The sequence below is a fragment of the Pipra filicauda genome, unplaced genomic scaffold (assembly GCF_003945595.2).
Source record: "Pipra filicauda isolate LSUMZ 115617 unplaced genomic scaffold, ASM394559v2 scaffold53_size3534045_pilon, whole genome shotgun sequence".
Taxonomy (NCBI): domain Eukaryota; kingdom Metazoa; phylum Chordata; class Aves; order Passeriformes; family Pipridae; genus Pipra; species Pipra filicauda.
Genome location: NW_024104687.1, coordinates 1,625,121 through 1,642,730, shown reverse-complemented (window position 1 = coordinate 1,642,730; position 17,610 = coordinate 1,625,121). Strand labels below are relative to the sequence as shown.

The window sequence follows — 17,610 nt, the reverse complement described above, 5'->3', positions numbered from 1 at the left end:
GTTTGCTCAGAACCTGGCAGCAAAATGTCAATGGGCACACCTTCAGGAACTTCAGCACACATCTGCTGCAGCTCAGATGTTTTTAGTTGTCTGGGTCCAAACAAAGTCCAAGTCTGCTCTGAATGGTCTGTATGTTGATTTTCGGGGCTATTTCTGCAAGTTTAAGCAAAAACCCTGTAGCATTCAGTCAGCATGGCAAGCATCTGTAAAAGGAATCCCAGTTCAATTCAGTGTATCAGGAGTTATCCACCCAGTCTTGTCATTTTAATTTTATACAGGTTAGGTTTTAATTTAATGGCAAAATGATAATGTTTTTTCTCTGTTCAGAGCAAGTTCCTGAGCAGGGAATGATTTGCACACCTGTAGAACAGGAGTTCTCTATATAATAAACTGTATTAAACTGGGTGCATCCTAGTGGAAACTTCTAATTTAATTTTAGCCTCTCAGGACAGCAATGTAGACATTTTGCTTATCAGATGAGTCTGGAGTGTACTCTAAGATAGTAGATGAGTATATATCTTGTAAAATGGGTAAGAATAAGAAGAAATAGGACTTCAGGTTATGCCTGTGGGTACTAATCCTAACTGTTCAGCAATGTGGTCCTGTTTAGTAATTTTAAAATGCACTGTAAGCTGTGGGAATAAAACCCTAGTAGGTGCTTTAACTATCTGAAGTAGAGTCAATTAAATTAACTCATGTGGAACTATTTCTAACTGATCTTTTGTGTCCAATCCACTAGCTATACTGGTGTTTCTTATATAATTTTGTTCATTTTGAATGCATTGTGTGCATTTGAGACATGAAAGCATATTAGCATAGCCTCAAATTTTATTTTACAGCATTCTCTAAAGATTCTCTAAAGATAACCAATCCTACTGAATGCACAGTTACCAGTGATCAATATTGATATTATTTTGCTTTCACTTGTGCCTGTCTCAGCTGGCAAAGCACAAACTGCAGAAAAATTAGTTGCAATATTTTGCTAATTATACCCCTAAAAATGTAAGAGTGTGAGCAAAAACTGTGTGAAGGTTTTATTCCACCTACAGGATGTGATATGCTTAGTGATCCAGAGCAGTTGACTGAAGTCATCAGAATTTTAGTACCATAAAACAAAAGTGAGGCTTTTTCATCTGTTTTTGTCACAATCCATAACAAAGTACTTTTTGCCATGGGAAGAAAGAAAATGAGGTTCTATTTCACATTAAATAGAAATAACTGGCTCTGTGCATTGGGGAAAAAAAAACCAGAGGGCCAAATCAGACTGGACTGCACACAACAAAATCTGAATGAATCAGTATAAATGCTCCAACTCCTTCCTAACACAATGCCTGGTTAAATATTCCAAAATTTCAACCTTGCAGGCTTACACTCTCCCTTTTCCTGGAGGAAAGCTGAAGAGCATATTTTGGTTAAAGGAGGAATGCTGTCCCATTTCAATGGCATCAGTTTGTTGCTTATCAATAACACAGTCACTTTAGGGCTTGGGGTTTTTTTGTAATACTCTACGTGGTTTATTAATGAAAATAACTTGCTAACTTCTATTCTTCTCAAAAAAACGGTGACACACAGATGTACAAACCCACATTCATGTGTTGTTTTATTGGTGCATTACAACATTACATTTCCTTCACACTGAGAAAGCATGAGATTAAAATACACTGATCCACAAAAATGCCTTCCCTATGCTGACTTTGCACTGGTGATTATGGCACCCACAGATCCCTCCACAAGTTTCATTCCATTAAGTCCTTCATAATTTTAATTACATTTTAATCAAAGCTTTTACATCGTCTATTTTATGACTTTCAATTTAATTATTCCCATTCAAACGTGTTATTCTTTACTGCTTTTCCAAGTTCACCAATTACTCTTGCAATTTAAGTTTTTATGCTGTGTTACGCTTCATATCCAATCTTTTAACATCCATCACTCATCTGAGGGCTGTATAAGCTTCCCCCATCCCAAAGAAGACAGCTTGTTTGTATCCCAAGCCATTAAAACATTAGGACTGTGTACAGCACAATTAAGAGGCCCCACTCAATTTTGAGAATAAGCCAGATCTATATAAAAACATGCAAAATGCTCTATGCATCAGTATTAAACTTCTAATTTGATTGAAGGGTGTTTGTTTTTTTTTTAACATTTGCATATAACCTGGAAGACTTAGGGTTCCTGCTGAAAGAAAAAGCTGATGGCTGAGCCTTCCCCTCCCTCCAGGGCTTTCTTTAATCCTCCCAGGTGAAGTAACAGAAAATTAAATCTGTCACAGAATTCCGCAGGATGGGTTAAAAACTTCACAGAAAGATTACACCTCCACTAGGCTGTGTGGGTTTCTAGAATTAAAGACCTCAATTACACTCGAGGAGTGTTCTGTTAAATCCAGTGCAAATGCTGAATAACTTGGCTTTGCTGTTGCTGGTTTTGGGAATTTGTATTCACCAGCAAACCCACAGCAGTGTTTGGGTAATGTCTCTGCTGTAGGGTTCAGAATTCTGTAACTGCCAGTAAAACATCCCACCTCTCACTGGCAGAGTCAAACTGGTATCAGTTTTAAAGCAGATCAGGCCTGATTTCTACAGAACACTTCTGGGTTCGTGCCTGGTACATTCTGTTCCCTGATGTCACTTCCTATTTATAGTTATTTCCAAATATCATATAAGTTTATACATAGCAAGGTTGCATCCTCTTGTACACAATTATTATGTTTCCTTTTAAAGGGACTCTAATTTACTTGCTTTCTATAAAAATTCAAGTGTTGCCAATCAGGAAGTAGCTCTTCTCAAAAAAAAAAAATCTACAAAGCTTAGCTTTGAGAAAAGTAAATGGCAAGCCTTACATAAAGACACTGAGCTGTCTGAATCACAAAATGCCTACAAGGCCAATGCATATTCCAACAGGAACACATAAATTAGGGTTATGGCAGCAGTCTCCTCCAGTCTAAAGCACCGTAGGAATGGCCGTTGGTCAACATTCTCTTGATCTCTTTAACCAGCAGCTCCAAGTGCCAAGATGTGGGCTGGAACATTTGCCTGCTTTTTCACAGGATACCTAAGGGGAAAAAAATCTGGAATCTGACATTCTGCCATCCAAAGGTACATCATTTCACAGGAATGTGATGTGTGCTGCATAGTGCATACACATATCACACCAGAATCCTGCTAATAATAAATTAACTCAAGCCCCACGCTTATGAACCTTCTCCACACCACCAGCAGTTTGATTTGTTGAGTTTCAGTTCAGGTACCAAGCCAGCCTTCCCAAACACCACGATGAGCTGCAAATGTGGAATGGGACTAGCAGAAAACTGTCTCCAGCCTTCCTCTGGACATGTGACAGTGTTGGAAACCACCACGAGCATTCAAAGTCACAAATGAAAATCTCTGCATTTCTTCAGGTCACCAATGCTGCAGTGAGTCACCACACGAGGATGAACATGGCACACCAGGTTCACAGGAAACTCTGTGTTTCCTTATTCTCCCAGGTTTAGGATTTTTTTTAAACATTTGTTTTAAAGACTTCAGCTTGTTGCTCTTTTCTTTCAATTTGTTTGGATGGTAATTACTGCATGAGCTCTCAAAAAATTGCTGATGATGTAATACCAAGTTTCTAGTCCATCCTATGAATATATATGTTACTGTAAGTTGATAATTTGAACAGCATGGAATTTCTTGAATGTGACAATCATCCTGGAGAACTACTAATGCACTAAGCCTGGCTCTTCAAACATTTATACCTTCATACCTTTCATCTCCTTTAGCATTAGGAGCTCAGAACGACCTTGTCAAAACTTGGCAATTAATGCAAAGTTTTGCCAGCATATGGAGATTTTTTTTTTTATGATAGAAGGCAACAAGATAAACATAAGGATGATGCCCTAAATTATCCAATTATATGAAGAAATGGCTGGCCCCAACAGATGCTGAACACCTGGTGAAAAGTGCTATGTGTACTCACCACCCATCAAAATCAATGAGTGCTGAAGACGACCAGAACTGTGTAGAAGATGAGTCAGTATTTCAGAAAAATCTGTTTCCAGATCTACTATATCCTAAACCACATCTCCTTAAAATTACTCTCTTAACCATTCTCCATATGGGATTGTCTGTAATTCTCTCCCCTTCCCTCAAGTAGTCTATCTGTTTGCAGTAGACTGAAAACAGGTAATTCAACAACAAGCCAATACGAACCGAAAAATTAACTCTGAAAGTACGATGACATTATGGCATTAAAAATAAAATATTTAAACTTCTCTTTAGAAAAAGGAAAGAAACAAAAGAAAAAAAAAAAAAAGCACAGTAAGAAACACTGTTAAGAGACCAGTTTGGAGGAAATGTGAGAAGGCTAAGAGTTCATTCTGCACATTTCTTAAGTCATACGGGACCTTCAGTTATTCCCTCCAGAGGCAGCCCAGTAGCATTGTCTGCTGTCGGTCGCTCTTCTTTCTTCACAGAGTTCTGATCTAGCAGGCTGACGTAAGATTTATGACAAGCTGTGTTACCCAGAGGGGGGTAGTGCTGTCTGTAGCAAATATAAGCAAAAATGAGGCCAATGATCCCTCCAACGAAAGCATCTAGACAAAAAGAGCAACAAAAGCAGAAGGAAAGGTCAGCCAGAAGTGACAGCTGTAAACAGAAGACATTTGCTTGACGTGGAAGTGTTCAACCCAGAAAATGGGAACTTTGAGTTTTCACAAAGAATTTGGAGCCAAATACCACAGTCACACAGGACACATAAAATCAGTATTTTGTGGGGACATCTCCAACGTTTTGAATACCTAAAATGTAGGTGGTTGGCTGCGTTTTGGGAGATGAACAGAGGGAACAGGGTGGCCTCCACGGGGCATAAAACACCCATGATGCTCCAGAGCACTGCTGACCAACATTTGGGGGTTGGCAACCCATGGATCTCCTTCCAGTGTGCCATCAGTTAGAGTGCCCACAGCCAGGCTTTCCACCCATGACAACACAGCTGTCCCGTGCTGTTTGCCACCCAGAGCTCTCCTGCTCTCAGGTCCCCCCCAACCTACTGCACTGACCCCGGTCTGTCCCCTGCCCAAGCACCCCCAGGAAAAAAGGCAGTCAAAGTGCCAGATCTGCTCATGACTGTTTGTATTCCAGGAGGGATTCTCCAGGCAGCAGGCAGGATGTAAGTGGAAAATTCTCTCCCTCCAGGCAGTGGGCCACTGGAGCTACAGCAATTCATTTCTCCTGCAGCTCCTGCAAGGCCCCTGAGAAGGACAGCTCTCAACAACCACTTCAGGCTGGGTGAATTCCCACTAAAAGCACCTGAAAGGTCAAAGATTGACATGCCTGTTAACTGACTTAACACCTTCTGAATATCTTTCTTTGATGCTTTTTACTGTCCCATACTCCTTCCAAAACAACCCAAAATAAAATAAGATAAAACAAGGCCATTGTATGAGATATTTGCAGCTCTCTCACACAGGTGATTTTAAGTTTTCTACAGGAACAGAATATCACCTGAAGTGTAAGAAGATTCCTTCTGCTGTCAGGTTCTGCCTCTTACTAAAATACTCCTCTGATTTGTGTTTTATTTCCAAACAACCAGAGGAAAATTTCACTGGAAATACAGCCTGTCTTTGAAAGCCTCAGATTGGGCACAAACAATAAATGGAAATGAACAAGAGGCATTGCCTGGAATATGAGTTGGCAGCACATTTTATTTTAACCAGACTTATTAAGCACCATATCATCTGTGTGTACCTGTGTTTCCATCCTTTCAATTACAAAGAAACCACAGCGTAATAAAAATGGTGAATCATTGAGTTTAGTGACAAAGAAGGCTAAATCAATACAAATTATTTTTGTCTAAAGTCGTTAAATAAAGATTAAATTCCCTAGCTTGTCAGTCTGATATATATTAGAACAAAGGCATTAGAACAAGGTTCAATTTTCAGTGGGTGACAAATGGTTTGTATTTTTTTTCTCATCAGAGAGGTGAGATTTCTTTTAACAGGAATAGCTAGGGCCAGAAAACCTGAAAAATTTAATGCTGAGATGGATAAATTTAAGAAATGTGTTTATAAGTCACGGTTGAGTAAGAGGAGATCCCTTCTAATCCTTCTACACACAAAAGGACATAACAAATCTATCACAAACAGATGTAATAGAGGTTCAAGCAAGATTTTAAAAGGTGATTGTGTGCACACAGTATTTGGAAGCAGATAGAATCTTGCCCTATGCACACAGAGGGCATTTTGTACCATTCAGCCTGTCCCTATCAAACTGTCATGGTACAGAAGGTACCCAGGGCAACAATTTTCGCTGTTTCAGCATCAATCAACTTGCAAAAAATTTAGTTATTGTGACAAGATTAATTTTCTATAAACCTGGGTTGGGTGCAATTCTCAGATTACTCTGCTTTAACTGTGGTTGACTGAATATTGTTCCAGCTGTTTTTTTATTTTGCTTAGCAATAAAGTCAAGCCTATGATTACTATTTTCAATCATGGAGAAACACCACATTTTTGCCAGTCCTCTACAAGTTCCCTGGTATTTTAAGACTTGCTGCGAACTTGCCTGGATTTTATTTCTTTCAAAACATTTACATGCAAATTATGCAACTCTGGGCCTCAGTTTGGGCACCACGGTAATACAGATTCACAAATGAGTTATGCCAAAGATTTCTCGCTCACTGACCTTGTCTGGGGGTGAGGAGCAAACACACAGGCAGCTATTTTGACTCCTGTTTTTGAAGACAACAATTCTGTCTTTGTTTGAGCTCATGGGAGCCATAAATTACTTTTGTTGTTTTGTTTGTTTGGGTTTTTGTTTTGGTTTTGGGGGGGGGGGTGTTTGTTTGTTTGTTTTTCCCATAAAGGAAAAAGAACATTTAACTTTATTTCTGCTTATTCCAGGAGTAAACTAACATTTCCAGAATTAGAAGTCTATAGAGAGATTTAAGGACTAAAAAGCAGTCAATACATTCTGGATTCACAATGAAATATCCTAATATTCACCAATATCAACACTAAGGTCTGGAATATTACTTTCTTCAGCCAAACTGAAAAGAGTTCATAAAATTCTCATAATATTAACCTTCTGAGTCCACTCAATGGCTTTTTAATATAAGGATTCTCCACTCCATCTTTCACCTTGGACATTAAACTGATGGTCCTTTTTCATTCCCCACAGCTCAGAAAAGGCTCCAGCACAGAGGCACCATAAATAATTTAACACAATTAGCTGACTCTGCTGAGCAGAGAAGTCAAGGCCTGAGGTTCTGTGCTGTGTATTCCAGAGTGAACTATTCCCTCCCTTGAGAACACAGTTCTTTTCAGGGAAAAACACAGGTGACCTGCAGGACAACTTGTCTGCCAGCACTGCTCTTCAGGAAGAGCTGAGTTTCCAGCTCCATCTCCTTAAAATTCAAAGACAAAACCCCAGCAGCTGTGATGAGCAACAGTCACAACCCCCTGGGTGCACTTTTCCTCTGTGGTGTATAAACCAGGCCATAATAACCTTCCTCACAGCCAATGTTTCGCCACATAAATAATTCTTACTCTTGGCAAGAGACAGCACACGCTGGAAACACGTGTCCAAAACTGGAGAGTAAACCTGTACATCCTCTTCCCATTCATTCACACTGCTCCATTTCCCTTGAACGGGCAGCCCAAAATGAGAAATAAAAATATGGGGGTTTTAGGTGTATTGTGAAGTTGTGAGATATTCAAGTCCCACACTGGGACTGGGTATCAGGGACTTTTTCGGTCGGATAAAGGAAATATAAAAATTCCTAAAAATTAAAATCTTTCGGGGTCATGTGAGAATTTTGTACACGGGGGTTTCTCTTTTCTCTTTGGGCTAAGAACAAAGGAAGATCCACCATTTTTGACAGAGGATGTCCAGTGGCCAATTGGAAAGAAGGGAAAGCCCCTTTTCAGAGGAAAAAAAAAACATTTTTAGGCAAAAATGAATATATTAAGGTTATCTGAAAAAGGTGGGGATTTTGTGAAACTATAAAATGTATGGATTTTAAACTGAAGGGGTCTTTTTCCCTGGAAATCACCCACCCCCATCCCTCTGTGCCACTGGAGGGCATGAAGGAGAGAAACTGGGAGTGAAGTTGATCCCAGCCAGGAAAAAGGCAGAGGGGGAAGGTGTTTTCAAGATTTTCTTTTATTTCTCATTATCCTGATTTGACTGGTAATAAATTGAACTAGTTTCCCCAAGTCAAGTCTGTTCTGCCCATGCTGGTAGTGGCTGAGTGATCCCCCCTGAACCATCTGAACCCCTGAACCTTTCATTGCATTTTTTCTCTTCTGTCCAGCTGAGGAGAGCAGTGACAGAGTGGCTTTGGTGGGAAGGTACAAAGATGGCAATAAAGAGGGTCAAGAAATGGCAGAAGAAAGAACAGATGGCAGTGTTTTCTGAATTGTACCTCAGTAATATAAGTGTCTAACTAATAAATGGCAGAGTCTTCTGTTGGATTCCAAATTTTAGATATGAGAAAAGAAACTGCTAGGTTTAAACAGAAAACCTTGAGTCATAGAAGCTGGGGAAAAGCCCTTTTTAGTAACTTCATTGCTGTGGATTCTTCCTGCCTCCTCCAGCACAATGGAAGAGACTCTTTGCATGATGTTATCACATGCCCTGCCCAAGCCAGAGAGACCATACCCTGATTTGATCAACCCATGCAGAAGACCCATTGTGTTTTATCTCTCCTTTTGTGTTACCTGTCCCCCCCCCTGTAAAATCCCCCAAGTTAAAGTGGGTTTTTCCCATGAGAAGTAATTCCTAAGACCCCAAGATTTGTCAAACCTGGTTTTTCCCTCACCTCATCTCTGAAAAGCCCCCTATTGTAACAGAAGGAATATGCAAGCCCCCTGTTGAAAATGTAAACCTTGAACCCTTTAAATATGAAGTTGTGAACCCAATAAAGGATTCCAGTTTTCTGCCTCCTCTGGGATTGTGACAGCTCACTGACCTCCATAGTCTTCTACATCAGTTATGTCTCACACCTGAATTTTAAAGGGCTGAGACAACAGTCTTTCTGTGACAAGTACACTTAATCTGGGAAGTGACTGCTGTGAGGGAAGAGAGGGTGCTCTGGCAGAGACCTGAAGCTGTGAAGGTCAGTGTTGGTTAACTCAACCTCTCTAGGAAACCTCAGCATCCACCCACACCGTCGTGTTTTAACCGTCTCGATGTAACGAAAAATAAAATAAAATCAAATCAAAGAAACAACGCAGAGAATTTGAAAAAAAAAAAAGTTGGAAAAAGCCTGGCTCACCTTGCCAGTGATGTTTGTAATCACACATCCGTGACAGGGCAATCATCATGGCACAGTAGAGAGGCAGGATGGCTGCACAGAGCCTCCAGCTCTTGCCCCGGCCGCTCTCGGTGAAGCAGTGCAGCTTCCCAGCCAGGTAGAAGGTGGTAAAGCCAAGGCCTGAAAATGCAACTGATAAAGAAAAAACACATCACTACAGGGTTTTTTTTTTGTCACAGCACAATACTAACCCTCGAGGTCCTTTAAGGTCTGACAGCAGGATTCCTCTGCTGCAGAGAAGGGTTGGACATTCCAGGGTGATAATAAAGTTGAGAAGACCCATCTGCAAAAAAATGAGGGAGCTTCAAAACTGAAATGATGATTCCCATGTAACCATGTCAATGATGCTGTTATAACTTAGTATTTTAAGAGGATGCAGCAAATTGCCTTCTTGCTTTGTTTTGTTTTTTAATAAAGCAGTCACGACCTTACAACCTTTAACAAAACCCCATTTTTGAGGGGCTGAATGGGAAAAGACACATTTTCCACAAGATCCAGGACATACTTATATTCTCCACAGCAGGGGTGTTATCAGTGTAGCAATGCAAGCAACCAGGCAAGTGAACACTGCAAAGTAAATTGACTTTCTTCTCATCCACACTCAGCTTTCACATCGTCTGACACGTCTGCAAACCCTGTGGTACCTCTCTAGACATTCACCTAAGCAAGAGAAATTTAATTTATTTTTTTTTTTCCCCTTCAGCAATTTGCCTTCTTCCTCTGGGGGAGACATCAGCTGTGAAAAGAATGCCCAATTTTATTTGCACACTAAATGAAACGTTTAAGCAAATTTTTTAACTCGAGTCACAAAAGCTTTTTCAGGTTTCAACTTTCAGCACATCTTTCCTGATTTCAGACCTACTCAAAAACGTCAAGGTTCGAAGCAGAAAAAGATTCAGACAGTTTGTACTGTAATTGAATTACATTTAAATGAGATTTTTTAGGTTCCATTAACCTGTTTCTATAGAACATGCACAACTGGCAGTGATGAGAGAACTCAGGCCCCAAGTTTCTGTACTGAACTTCTTCCTTGCTGTGGCTCCTCACCTTCCAGAGAGATACTGGATAGATTTTTTTATTATTATTATTTTTTAATATGCATTTCTATTTCTTGAAAGAACCAAACATTTGAATTTTTTTTTTCTGAAGGAAAATTAGTGCTGCAGCTGAACATGTGAGACACATCTCTTTTCTTCAATCACAATGACAAATTTCATACTCAATTTTGCTTTTGACTCCAGAGATCAAAAATTAGAACGTGAGCACACAAACCACAAGAGAGCAAAATCATAAATATTTATCATAAAGAATTTGAACTATTTTTTTTTCTGATTACCTTTATACTTTCAATCTTTGTGATATCTAAGCAACTCTATAAGAAGTAACGGGTGGCATATTTATCCAACCATTTGAAATCTTTTCTCTTTTTTCTGACTATAGTTTTTATCTTTGTTATATCTGAGGAACTCTATAAGGGGAAATAGGTGACATTCATAATACATAATATATAATTCTGTTCTGGTTCTGCTTTCAGCCAGTGTAACTGTAAAATCACTATCAGTGCTGGGGCAGATGTAAATCTTTCTTTCTAATCTGATAGAAACCTTCACCTCAGGTTCCCAAATGTCAGGTGGGTAAAGCAACCCCTCTGTGTTCTGCTGATAAATCCACGGGAGGGTCATTTTTAGCTGCCAGTACAGCAGAGTGCTTTCCCAAGTTTGTATTCCACAGCCTGGATGCAACTACTAAAGATCTGCATTTCCTCTTCAAACACCCAAATAAATCACTGCCCTGCATGGCTGCGGTGGAGCCAGACAGAATGCAGATTAATCATCAAACCAGCACACCAAAGATGTTGTTTTCTAGATGCTTTTTCAAGCACTGCTGATTCCATATTTGTCAGAAGACGGTGGGAGGCAAACTTTGAAATGTTAACAATCCTGAATAAATAAAAGATTTCTTGCAGACTGGGCCACCTTCCTGTGTGCAGACCTTTGAGAGCTGTGCAAACCTGCTCTGCCTTTCAGGCTGTTGAACAAGAAGAAATAATTTCTTCTGACATTTCAAAGAATTCTTGAAATTAATGTATTTTCCTAAAAGTAGCATGTCATGCACAGAAAAAGGCTGTGAGATGCACAGTCAAAGCTCCAGGCCATACCCACCATGAAAAAAATTAATTTATGACACTAACACAGCTCAGAAAATTGGAATACCCTCCTCCTTTTTCAAACATCCTCTCCAACTGTTAGTGCCCAGTGTAGACTGACCTAAACCAACAAATTAACATTTCTTCTTGTGCCTCTCACATGTGTCATATTAGCCATGACAAAAACCAATTCTGCTCTTGTCTGTGCTCTTCCTGTTGCACCAGGTGATTTTTGGGGCACTGTCTTTTGTATCAAAAATCTGCAGTTCTTTACAGGGTTGGTTTTGGGGTGGGGTTTTTTGGATGGCTAATAAAACACATTCACATCTGTGTGAGCAGACACAGGGGTTGCAGACTTCTGGAACTAGAAACACATCTAAACTCACCTGAGACTGCAAAGACAGGATTTTTTGCATCATTCCATCTTCCAGTTGAGTAAATGGAGTGACCCAACTGAAATCTGCCTTGGATATGCACTATCAAATGAATACTTTCAAATACTTCTTCTCAAGAATTACTTTTGTCTTTGTATTTCCATTTTTCATCTCAGGCTATTATTATTTTTTTAGATCTTCAGAATTAAAATCTGAAGACAGCATTCCCAGGCAGAAGAATCAATTGCTCTGTGGTTTCATTTTCAGGCAATTCTATAATGCCTTGCAATTTAGAGGGCTTAAAGAAATACTGCCCAAAGTAGGTGTTGAGTTCACACAGACTCATATTCAGGGTTACTGGCATTTACCAAGCAATTTTATTAGCAATTTTCAGTAGCAGCAGATTTAGCTAAATAGGCTTTAGAGAAAATCTGGTGATATTTAAAAAAAAATAAAACCCAACAAAAAATCCCCAGAATTTGTGGGGTGTTTTTGTCAGGATCTGCCACATTTCCAGGAGGTGCTCAGGAAGGAATATGGAAGTTCAGGAGACTTGCACAAGACAAAAAGAGGATTTTGTCTTAGATGCCTGATGTGTTCCTCTGAACCAAAAGTCAGGAAGAGACTCACAACCACTCCTCTAGGGGAATTTACACCTAATATAAGATGGAAAAAAGTAATATAATGATGCTCCAGCTTGTGGCTATGGAACTAACATCTGCAGAGATGCAAAAATTCACTCTTCAAGAATCCTGGGCTTAAAGGTGCTATTTACCCTGAAGAATTGGGCAATTAGTAGAATATATATGAGTCCTTTTTCTAAAAGCTAAAGTCAGTATCTCACTATATCACCAAGGAAATGCAAATGCACACATACACATATCAAATGCCCTAAATTATTACATGCTGCCATAATAAAAATTATCATTTTGCATAAGAAGATTCCAAAGATGCAGCAAAGCAACACTCTTCATCTACAGAAATAGCTCTAAGATGGTTTCTTCCAGAAAGAAATTAAGACTCTGTTTATAGAAAGGAGGCAAGACCACAACATAAAATGCCAACCAGGTCTCTTTGGAGACACTCACATAGAAGGAAATAAGAAAATCGGTCTGATTTAGTTTAAAACAATTTTTACACAACATAGATGTTGGTGCAAATTCCAGACACAAATATTTAAGTTATCTGAAGTGGTGAAAGAGGAGAAAGGAATGACTCAAACATATAGTAAAGGGAAATTAGATATTTTAAACCATTGGTGTAGCTAACTCCAATCAAAGTACCAACACTACGAGTTGCTGGACAGAGGAAAACCTCTCCTAAGAAAAGCCAGGGCTTGACAAAATGCTGTATATTTTGTGAACTGTCATTGAACTGTTCTCTCTAAATAAGCCAGCTGTGGTTTTTTAAGAAATTAACAGAGATGAAGGGAATTTTGGAATGAAAAGGAAACATTTAAGTCTTACAGGAATAGGTGCTATGAAGTAACTTAAAGGAGATAAAAGATTATATCATATTGCTGCTTGTAGCATGTAAAAAACTGCTCCCTCTTGGGCACTGTGATTATTGGAGTAAATAAAACTACATTAGAATCAATTGTTCAGGCTGTTTTATCATATTCTTTAAAAAAAAAAAGTTGACAGCATCTGGAGACACTGCAGGCCCCATCCTGACATTGATTCCCTCCAGACAAGGGGTCCAGGTGAGATCTGTACAGACCAAACGATTAGCAAGTTAAAATGCAGAAAGTGAGAAACTGTGAACAAGAATCTGATCTAAAGCACCTCAAGTAAATTATTCATTTAAAAAAATGTAATTGCTTTTGTGAGTGTTTTCTGAGAATTAAACTACCCCACGAGGATGTTCAGCCTCTCAAGTTTTAATGGATGCTTTGCTAAGCACACAATAAATGTCTTTTTTTCCACTAAGCAGTTTTGGAGCTGAAGAAAAAAACCCCTCAACTTACTTAAGTGGCATCACATTATAAAACTGCAAAGCAACCATTCAAATGGCCTATAGAAGAATCAGACAAAATGATCCATCTCTTTGTCTGTAATGCTTTAGACTTGCAGTGATTACTCTATATTTTCCAAGTGCAAACACATGCTATTCATCTCTGGAATTGCACAGCAGCCTACTGTGTAATTCCTGTAGCTGGGGCTGCTGGCAAATGTTTTCAGTCTCACACTGTTCAAAGAACTGAACTATTTATCTTTCTTGAAGGAAAAAGTATGATACCAAATGAGGGCATAAATTTTAATGCTGAAATTCAACTCAAAGAGCATTTTATACAAGTACAATTCCCAAAGAATGTGTTTTGAGCTTATTATCACAGGCAAAATATTTTTCTTGTTTTTTTTTCCAAGTGGGACAGTCAATCACCTTCCCTTTGGCTTAGCTTTATTAATTTCTCTTCACAAAGAAAGACAGTTCAGCAGAAGCAACATGAAAAGTCCATCACGAAATACAAATGTATGCAGGGATTTATTTGGGAAACAAAAAAGAGTTATTGGAGACAGAGATGGGTTAGAACAAAAACAGACCTATATTATCTGAAAAGCAAGAGTGTTAGTCATTAGGTTGTTTTGGCAGGACTGTCCCAGTGAATTCTTGTGAACATTTTTTAGGTTATTTTCTGATATATTTTTAATACACTTTTCAAGACACTTCATTTTACCTGAAATACCTGAAGTGGTCTCGGGGTGCATCTCATTGCTAGCAATGAGAACTAAGTTTTGATTTGTTCACTTAATGGTGTTATTTACAAAAAATCCTAGAGGTGAACCTGCTCCACAGCCTACTTTGCCATTTCTGTTGACAGAAACCTTGAACAAATCCCCTTTCTCTGAGAACACGGTAAAGAAAGGCCCAAACCAGTTCAAGATTCATAACTTTGAAGAGAAGGGGTCAACACTCAGAGAGTAACTGAAGAGGCCTTAGTATTAATATAAGGTATATGAGCCTGCCCTGCAAATGCAGCCCTAGTCACACAAGTGCATCACACCAGAAAAACCCCTTTCTGTGCCCAGGATTTTTTTAACTCTTCACTCACTGCCAATATCTCAATGCTTCTCAAACACACTTGGTCAAATCAGGTCCAACTAATGAATTTACCCCAGATTTGATAAAGAATGCCATCAGGATGGAACTGATCCTTGAGCACCCCCATGATGGTGTTGCCCTGGTGTGGTCCCTGGCTGACACATTCTTCTCCTTACAGGCAGCAGGAAGATCAAGTGCTGGCTGAATTTGTTTGTTAGACCAAACATGCATCCCTTTATGAAATAGAGTCCTGATACTGGACCTCCAGTCTCTTGAGAAAAAAAAAAAATCAAACTGAGGTAAGAGTTACCAGGTTAATTCAAAGAGGTCAGTGCTAATTAAACAGCTACAACCTGCCAATGATCAATAATGAGAGAATACATGTCTCTTCCTGCCAGAACTCAGCCCAAACACAGTATCCAGCCACCAGCTTTGGGTCATTGTCTCTCCAGCTCCAATACAAATTACGGTCATGGGGCATTTATGAGATACCCAACTACAAATAATCCCTGCCAACAGCAATTTTTTCTTTTCCAATTCAACCCTGGAATATACCAAGTCCCATCCACTGGGATCAGGGTAACTTCTTGCTTCCTTTGCCATACCTATGGCATGGAGCAGCCTTGACAATGGATCCTATCCTACTCGTCATTCCATTCACCCTGCCAAGTATCTGTATCAGTCGTTCAAGGGTGTGCATTTAACTTAAAATTTACTTGAAGGAAATTGGCACAGTCATCCAGACCAGCACATAAAATACAGTTAGAAGACAATCTGAAGTACATCTTCATGGATGGAAACTTTTTAACAGTGGAGGATCAGGATCTTGACAAGGTGCAGGGATTTTGCTGGATTATACCACTGTTAGTACTGCCTGCAAATAATCCCCCTGAACACTTTCAGCATGAACCAGGGAAACCCCAAAACCATGCACAGCCAGAGCAGTAAGAGTTATACAGAACATCTCTGCTTCTCTTTTCATGCTGTGAGACACAGCAAAACGTTATCTATTCCTGCAACACTGCAAAATGCAGAGCAATGAAGCCTGATCTACCCACCATCTGCAAGAGGAACTTATCACTGGGGGTTTTATGTAAAGAAGAAGAGCTTGGGGAGGAAAAAAGGTAAATGATTTAAAGTTTTGTTCAACTACACCTCAGGGATCAAAGTAAAGCAGGACACCAAGGGGTGAGTGGCTGCACAGTGACATTATTCTGTCACTGAACTCAATGCTGGGCTCCAAACTTCTAAAAAACTCTCTGGAGAGAATAAGGGACTCTAAAGTTGGGCATTTTCAATTCAGTCTAGGTCCCCTGAAGACAGCAAAACTGAAGTTGCTCTCCATTCTGGAGTACACAGCACGTCTGGGATTAATCTCTTTAATCATGTAAAAAAAGAGGAGAAAATATCCAGGCATATAACAGCATAAAAAAAAAGCTGTTGTGTTGAATAACTGGGGTTGTTCAGCATGAAGAGAAGGCTCTGGGGAGACCTCATTACAGCCCTGCAGTATCTTAAGGGAGCTCATAAAAAAGGAAGGAGAGAGGCCTTAAATCCAGGCACAGTGACAGGACAAGGGACAAGGAAAACTGAACTCCAAGGAGATCATCCCACAAGCCCCTCATGAATTCCAACAGCCCTTGTTATTGAGCACTGAGAGGTAAACATGTCACAGAGCAGGTAAAAGCATTAAACACAACCATTCCTGGTTGTGTTTCTTAATTCAGCTCCACAGAGTTTTAATTAACAACCCAATAAACCCCACAGGAGATTTTATTTTATTTTTTCTTTGCCTATCTAAGAAATCCGTTTCTTATTTCCCTGGATTCTTTTATAAAAGGGTGAATCATCTCAGTGAGACGGTGCCATACAGCTGTTAATTAAGAGATTTATCTTGAAAATAGGGGAGTAGCAGCAATTACTGCCAAAAACCTGTGGTTTGTAGCTCATTTGTTACTTAAAATCCTCACTTTCAACTGAAGGAAGTATGATTATCCTCCATGAAACTGCTAGCTAAAGATAATTAACAGTTCAAATTTAGATACCCAACTATAATTACATGTACTGAAGTAATATTTTGTATGAATTATCTCAGGATAGCAAACAATTCTATTGAAATTCAGTAATTTCTTCACTCCGAAGCACATAAGTCTAATTTTTCAAACAAATGAATGGCTTTTAAAAATGTAAAAATATTTTCATTTTTACAGCTGACTAATTTTAATTATTTAGTGGAAAAGGGGAGGAGGAACTACCTGTGCCCTCCCTCTGATGATATAATATTTCCCTATCAGCTTTATTCTTTTTAGTGGCACAGCAAGAAACACCACAAATACTACACTCATTTAATTAGTGCTTCATCAAGCAAATCTGGTGTGAGCATGAACTGCATAATCAGCTTTGATATCACCAGAGGAGACAACTCCTCAGGGGGAGCACAACACTGAGTGGAGCAGTCAACTGCCAAGATAAAGAGAAAATAAAATATTAGCCAATCAGCCAGTCAACAGCAAAGGGGTCGGGTTGTTTTAAGAACTGTTGCAGTGGTTTTTTCCTGCCTAAAATGACAGCTCACACCAAGGAGACCCCTGGGTTGACTGTCAGGGACTTTATGACTGGTTTAGAGAAAGAAAAAAAAAAATTTAAAATAAAATAATAATAATAAAAAAAAAAAAAATCAAGAGATTTCGCTTCTTCTCCCAAAAGATAGAAACCTAATCAAGGAGTAATCTTTAGAATTCTTTCTGCCTAAAT

General features: G+C 39.2%; 1 protein-coding gene across 2 annotated transcripts in view; it reads right to left on the bottom strand.

Annotated features, from left to right (window-relative positions):
- Window positions 1-1,575: 1,575 nt before the first annotated feature.
- The window catches only part of PLPP4 (phospholipid phosphatase 4), a 52,850-nt gene continuing 36,815 nt past the window's right edge, over window positions 1,576-17,610 (bottom strand). The window contains exons 6-8 of one of the 2 annotated variants that reach the window (XM_027746491.2): window positions 9,256-9,426; window positions 4,385-4,573; window positions 1,576-3,051 (exon numbers count right to left, since the gene is read on the bottom strand). In XM_027746491.2, the coding sequence (XP_027602292.1) occupies window positions 3,041-3,051; window positions 4,385-4,573; window positions 9,256-9,426 (371 nt within the window). In that variant the 3' untranslated portion in view covers window positions 1,576-3,040. Of the gene's footprint in view, window positions 3,052-4,384; window positions 4,574-9,255; window positions 9,427-17,610 lie in introns of those variants that run through there. The other variant, XM_027746492.2, reaches the window with a different exon arrangement.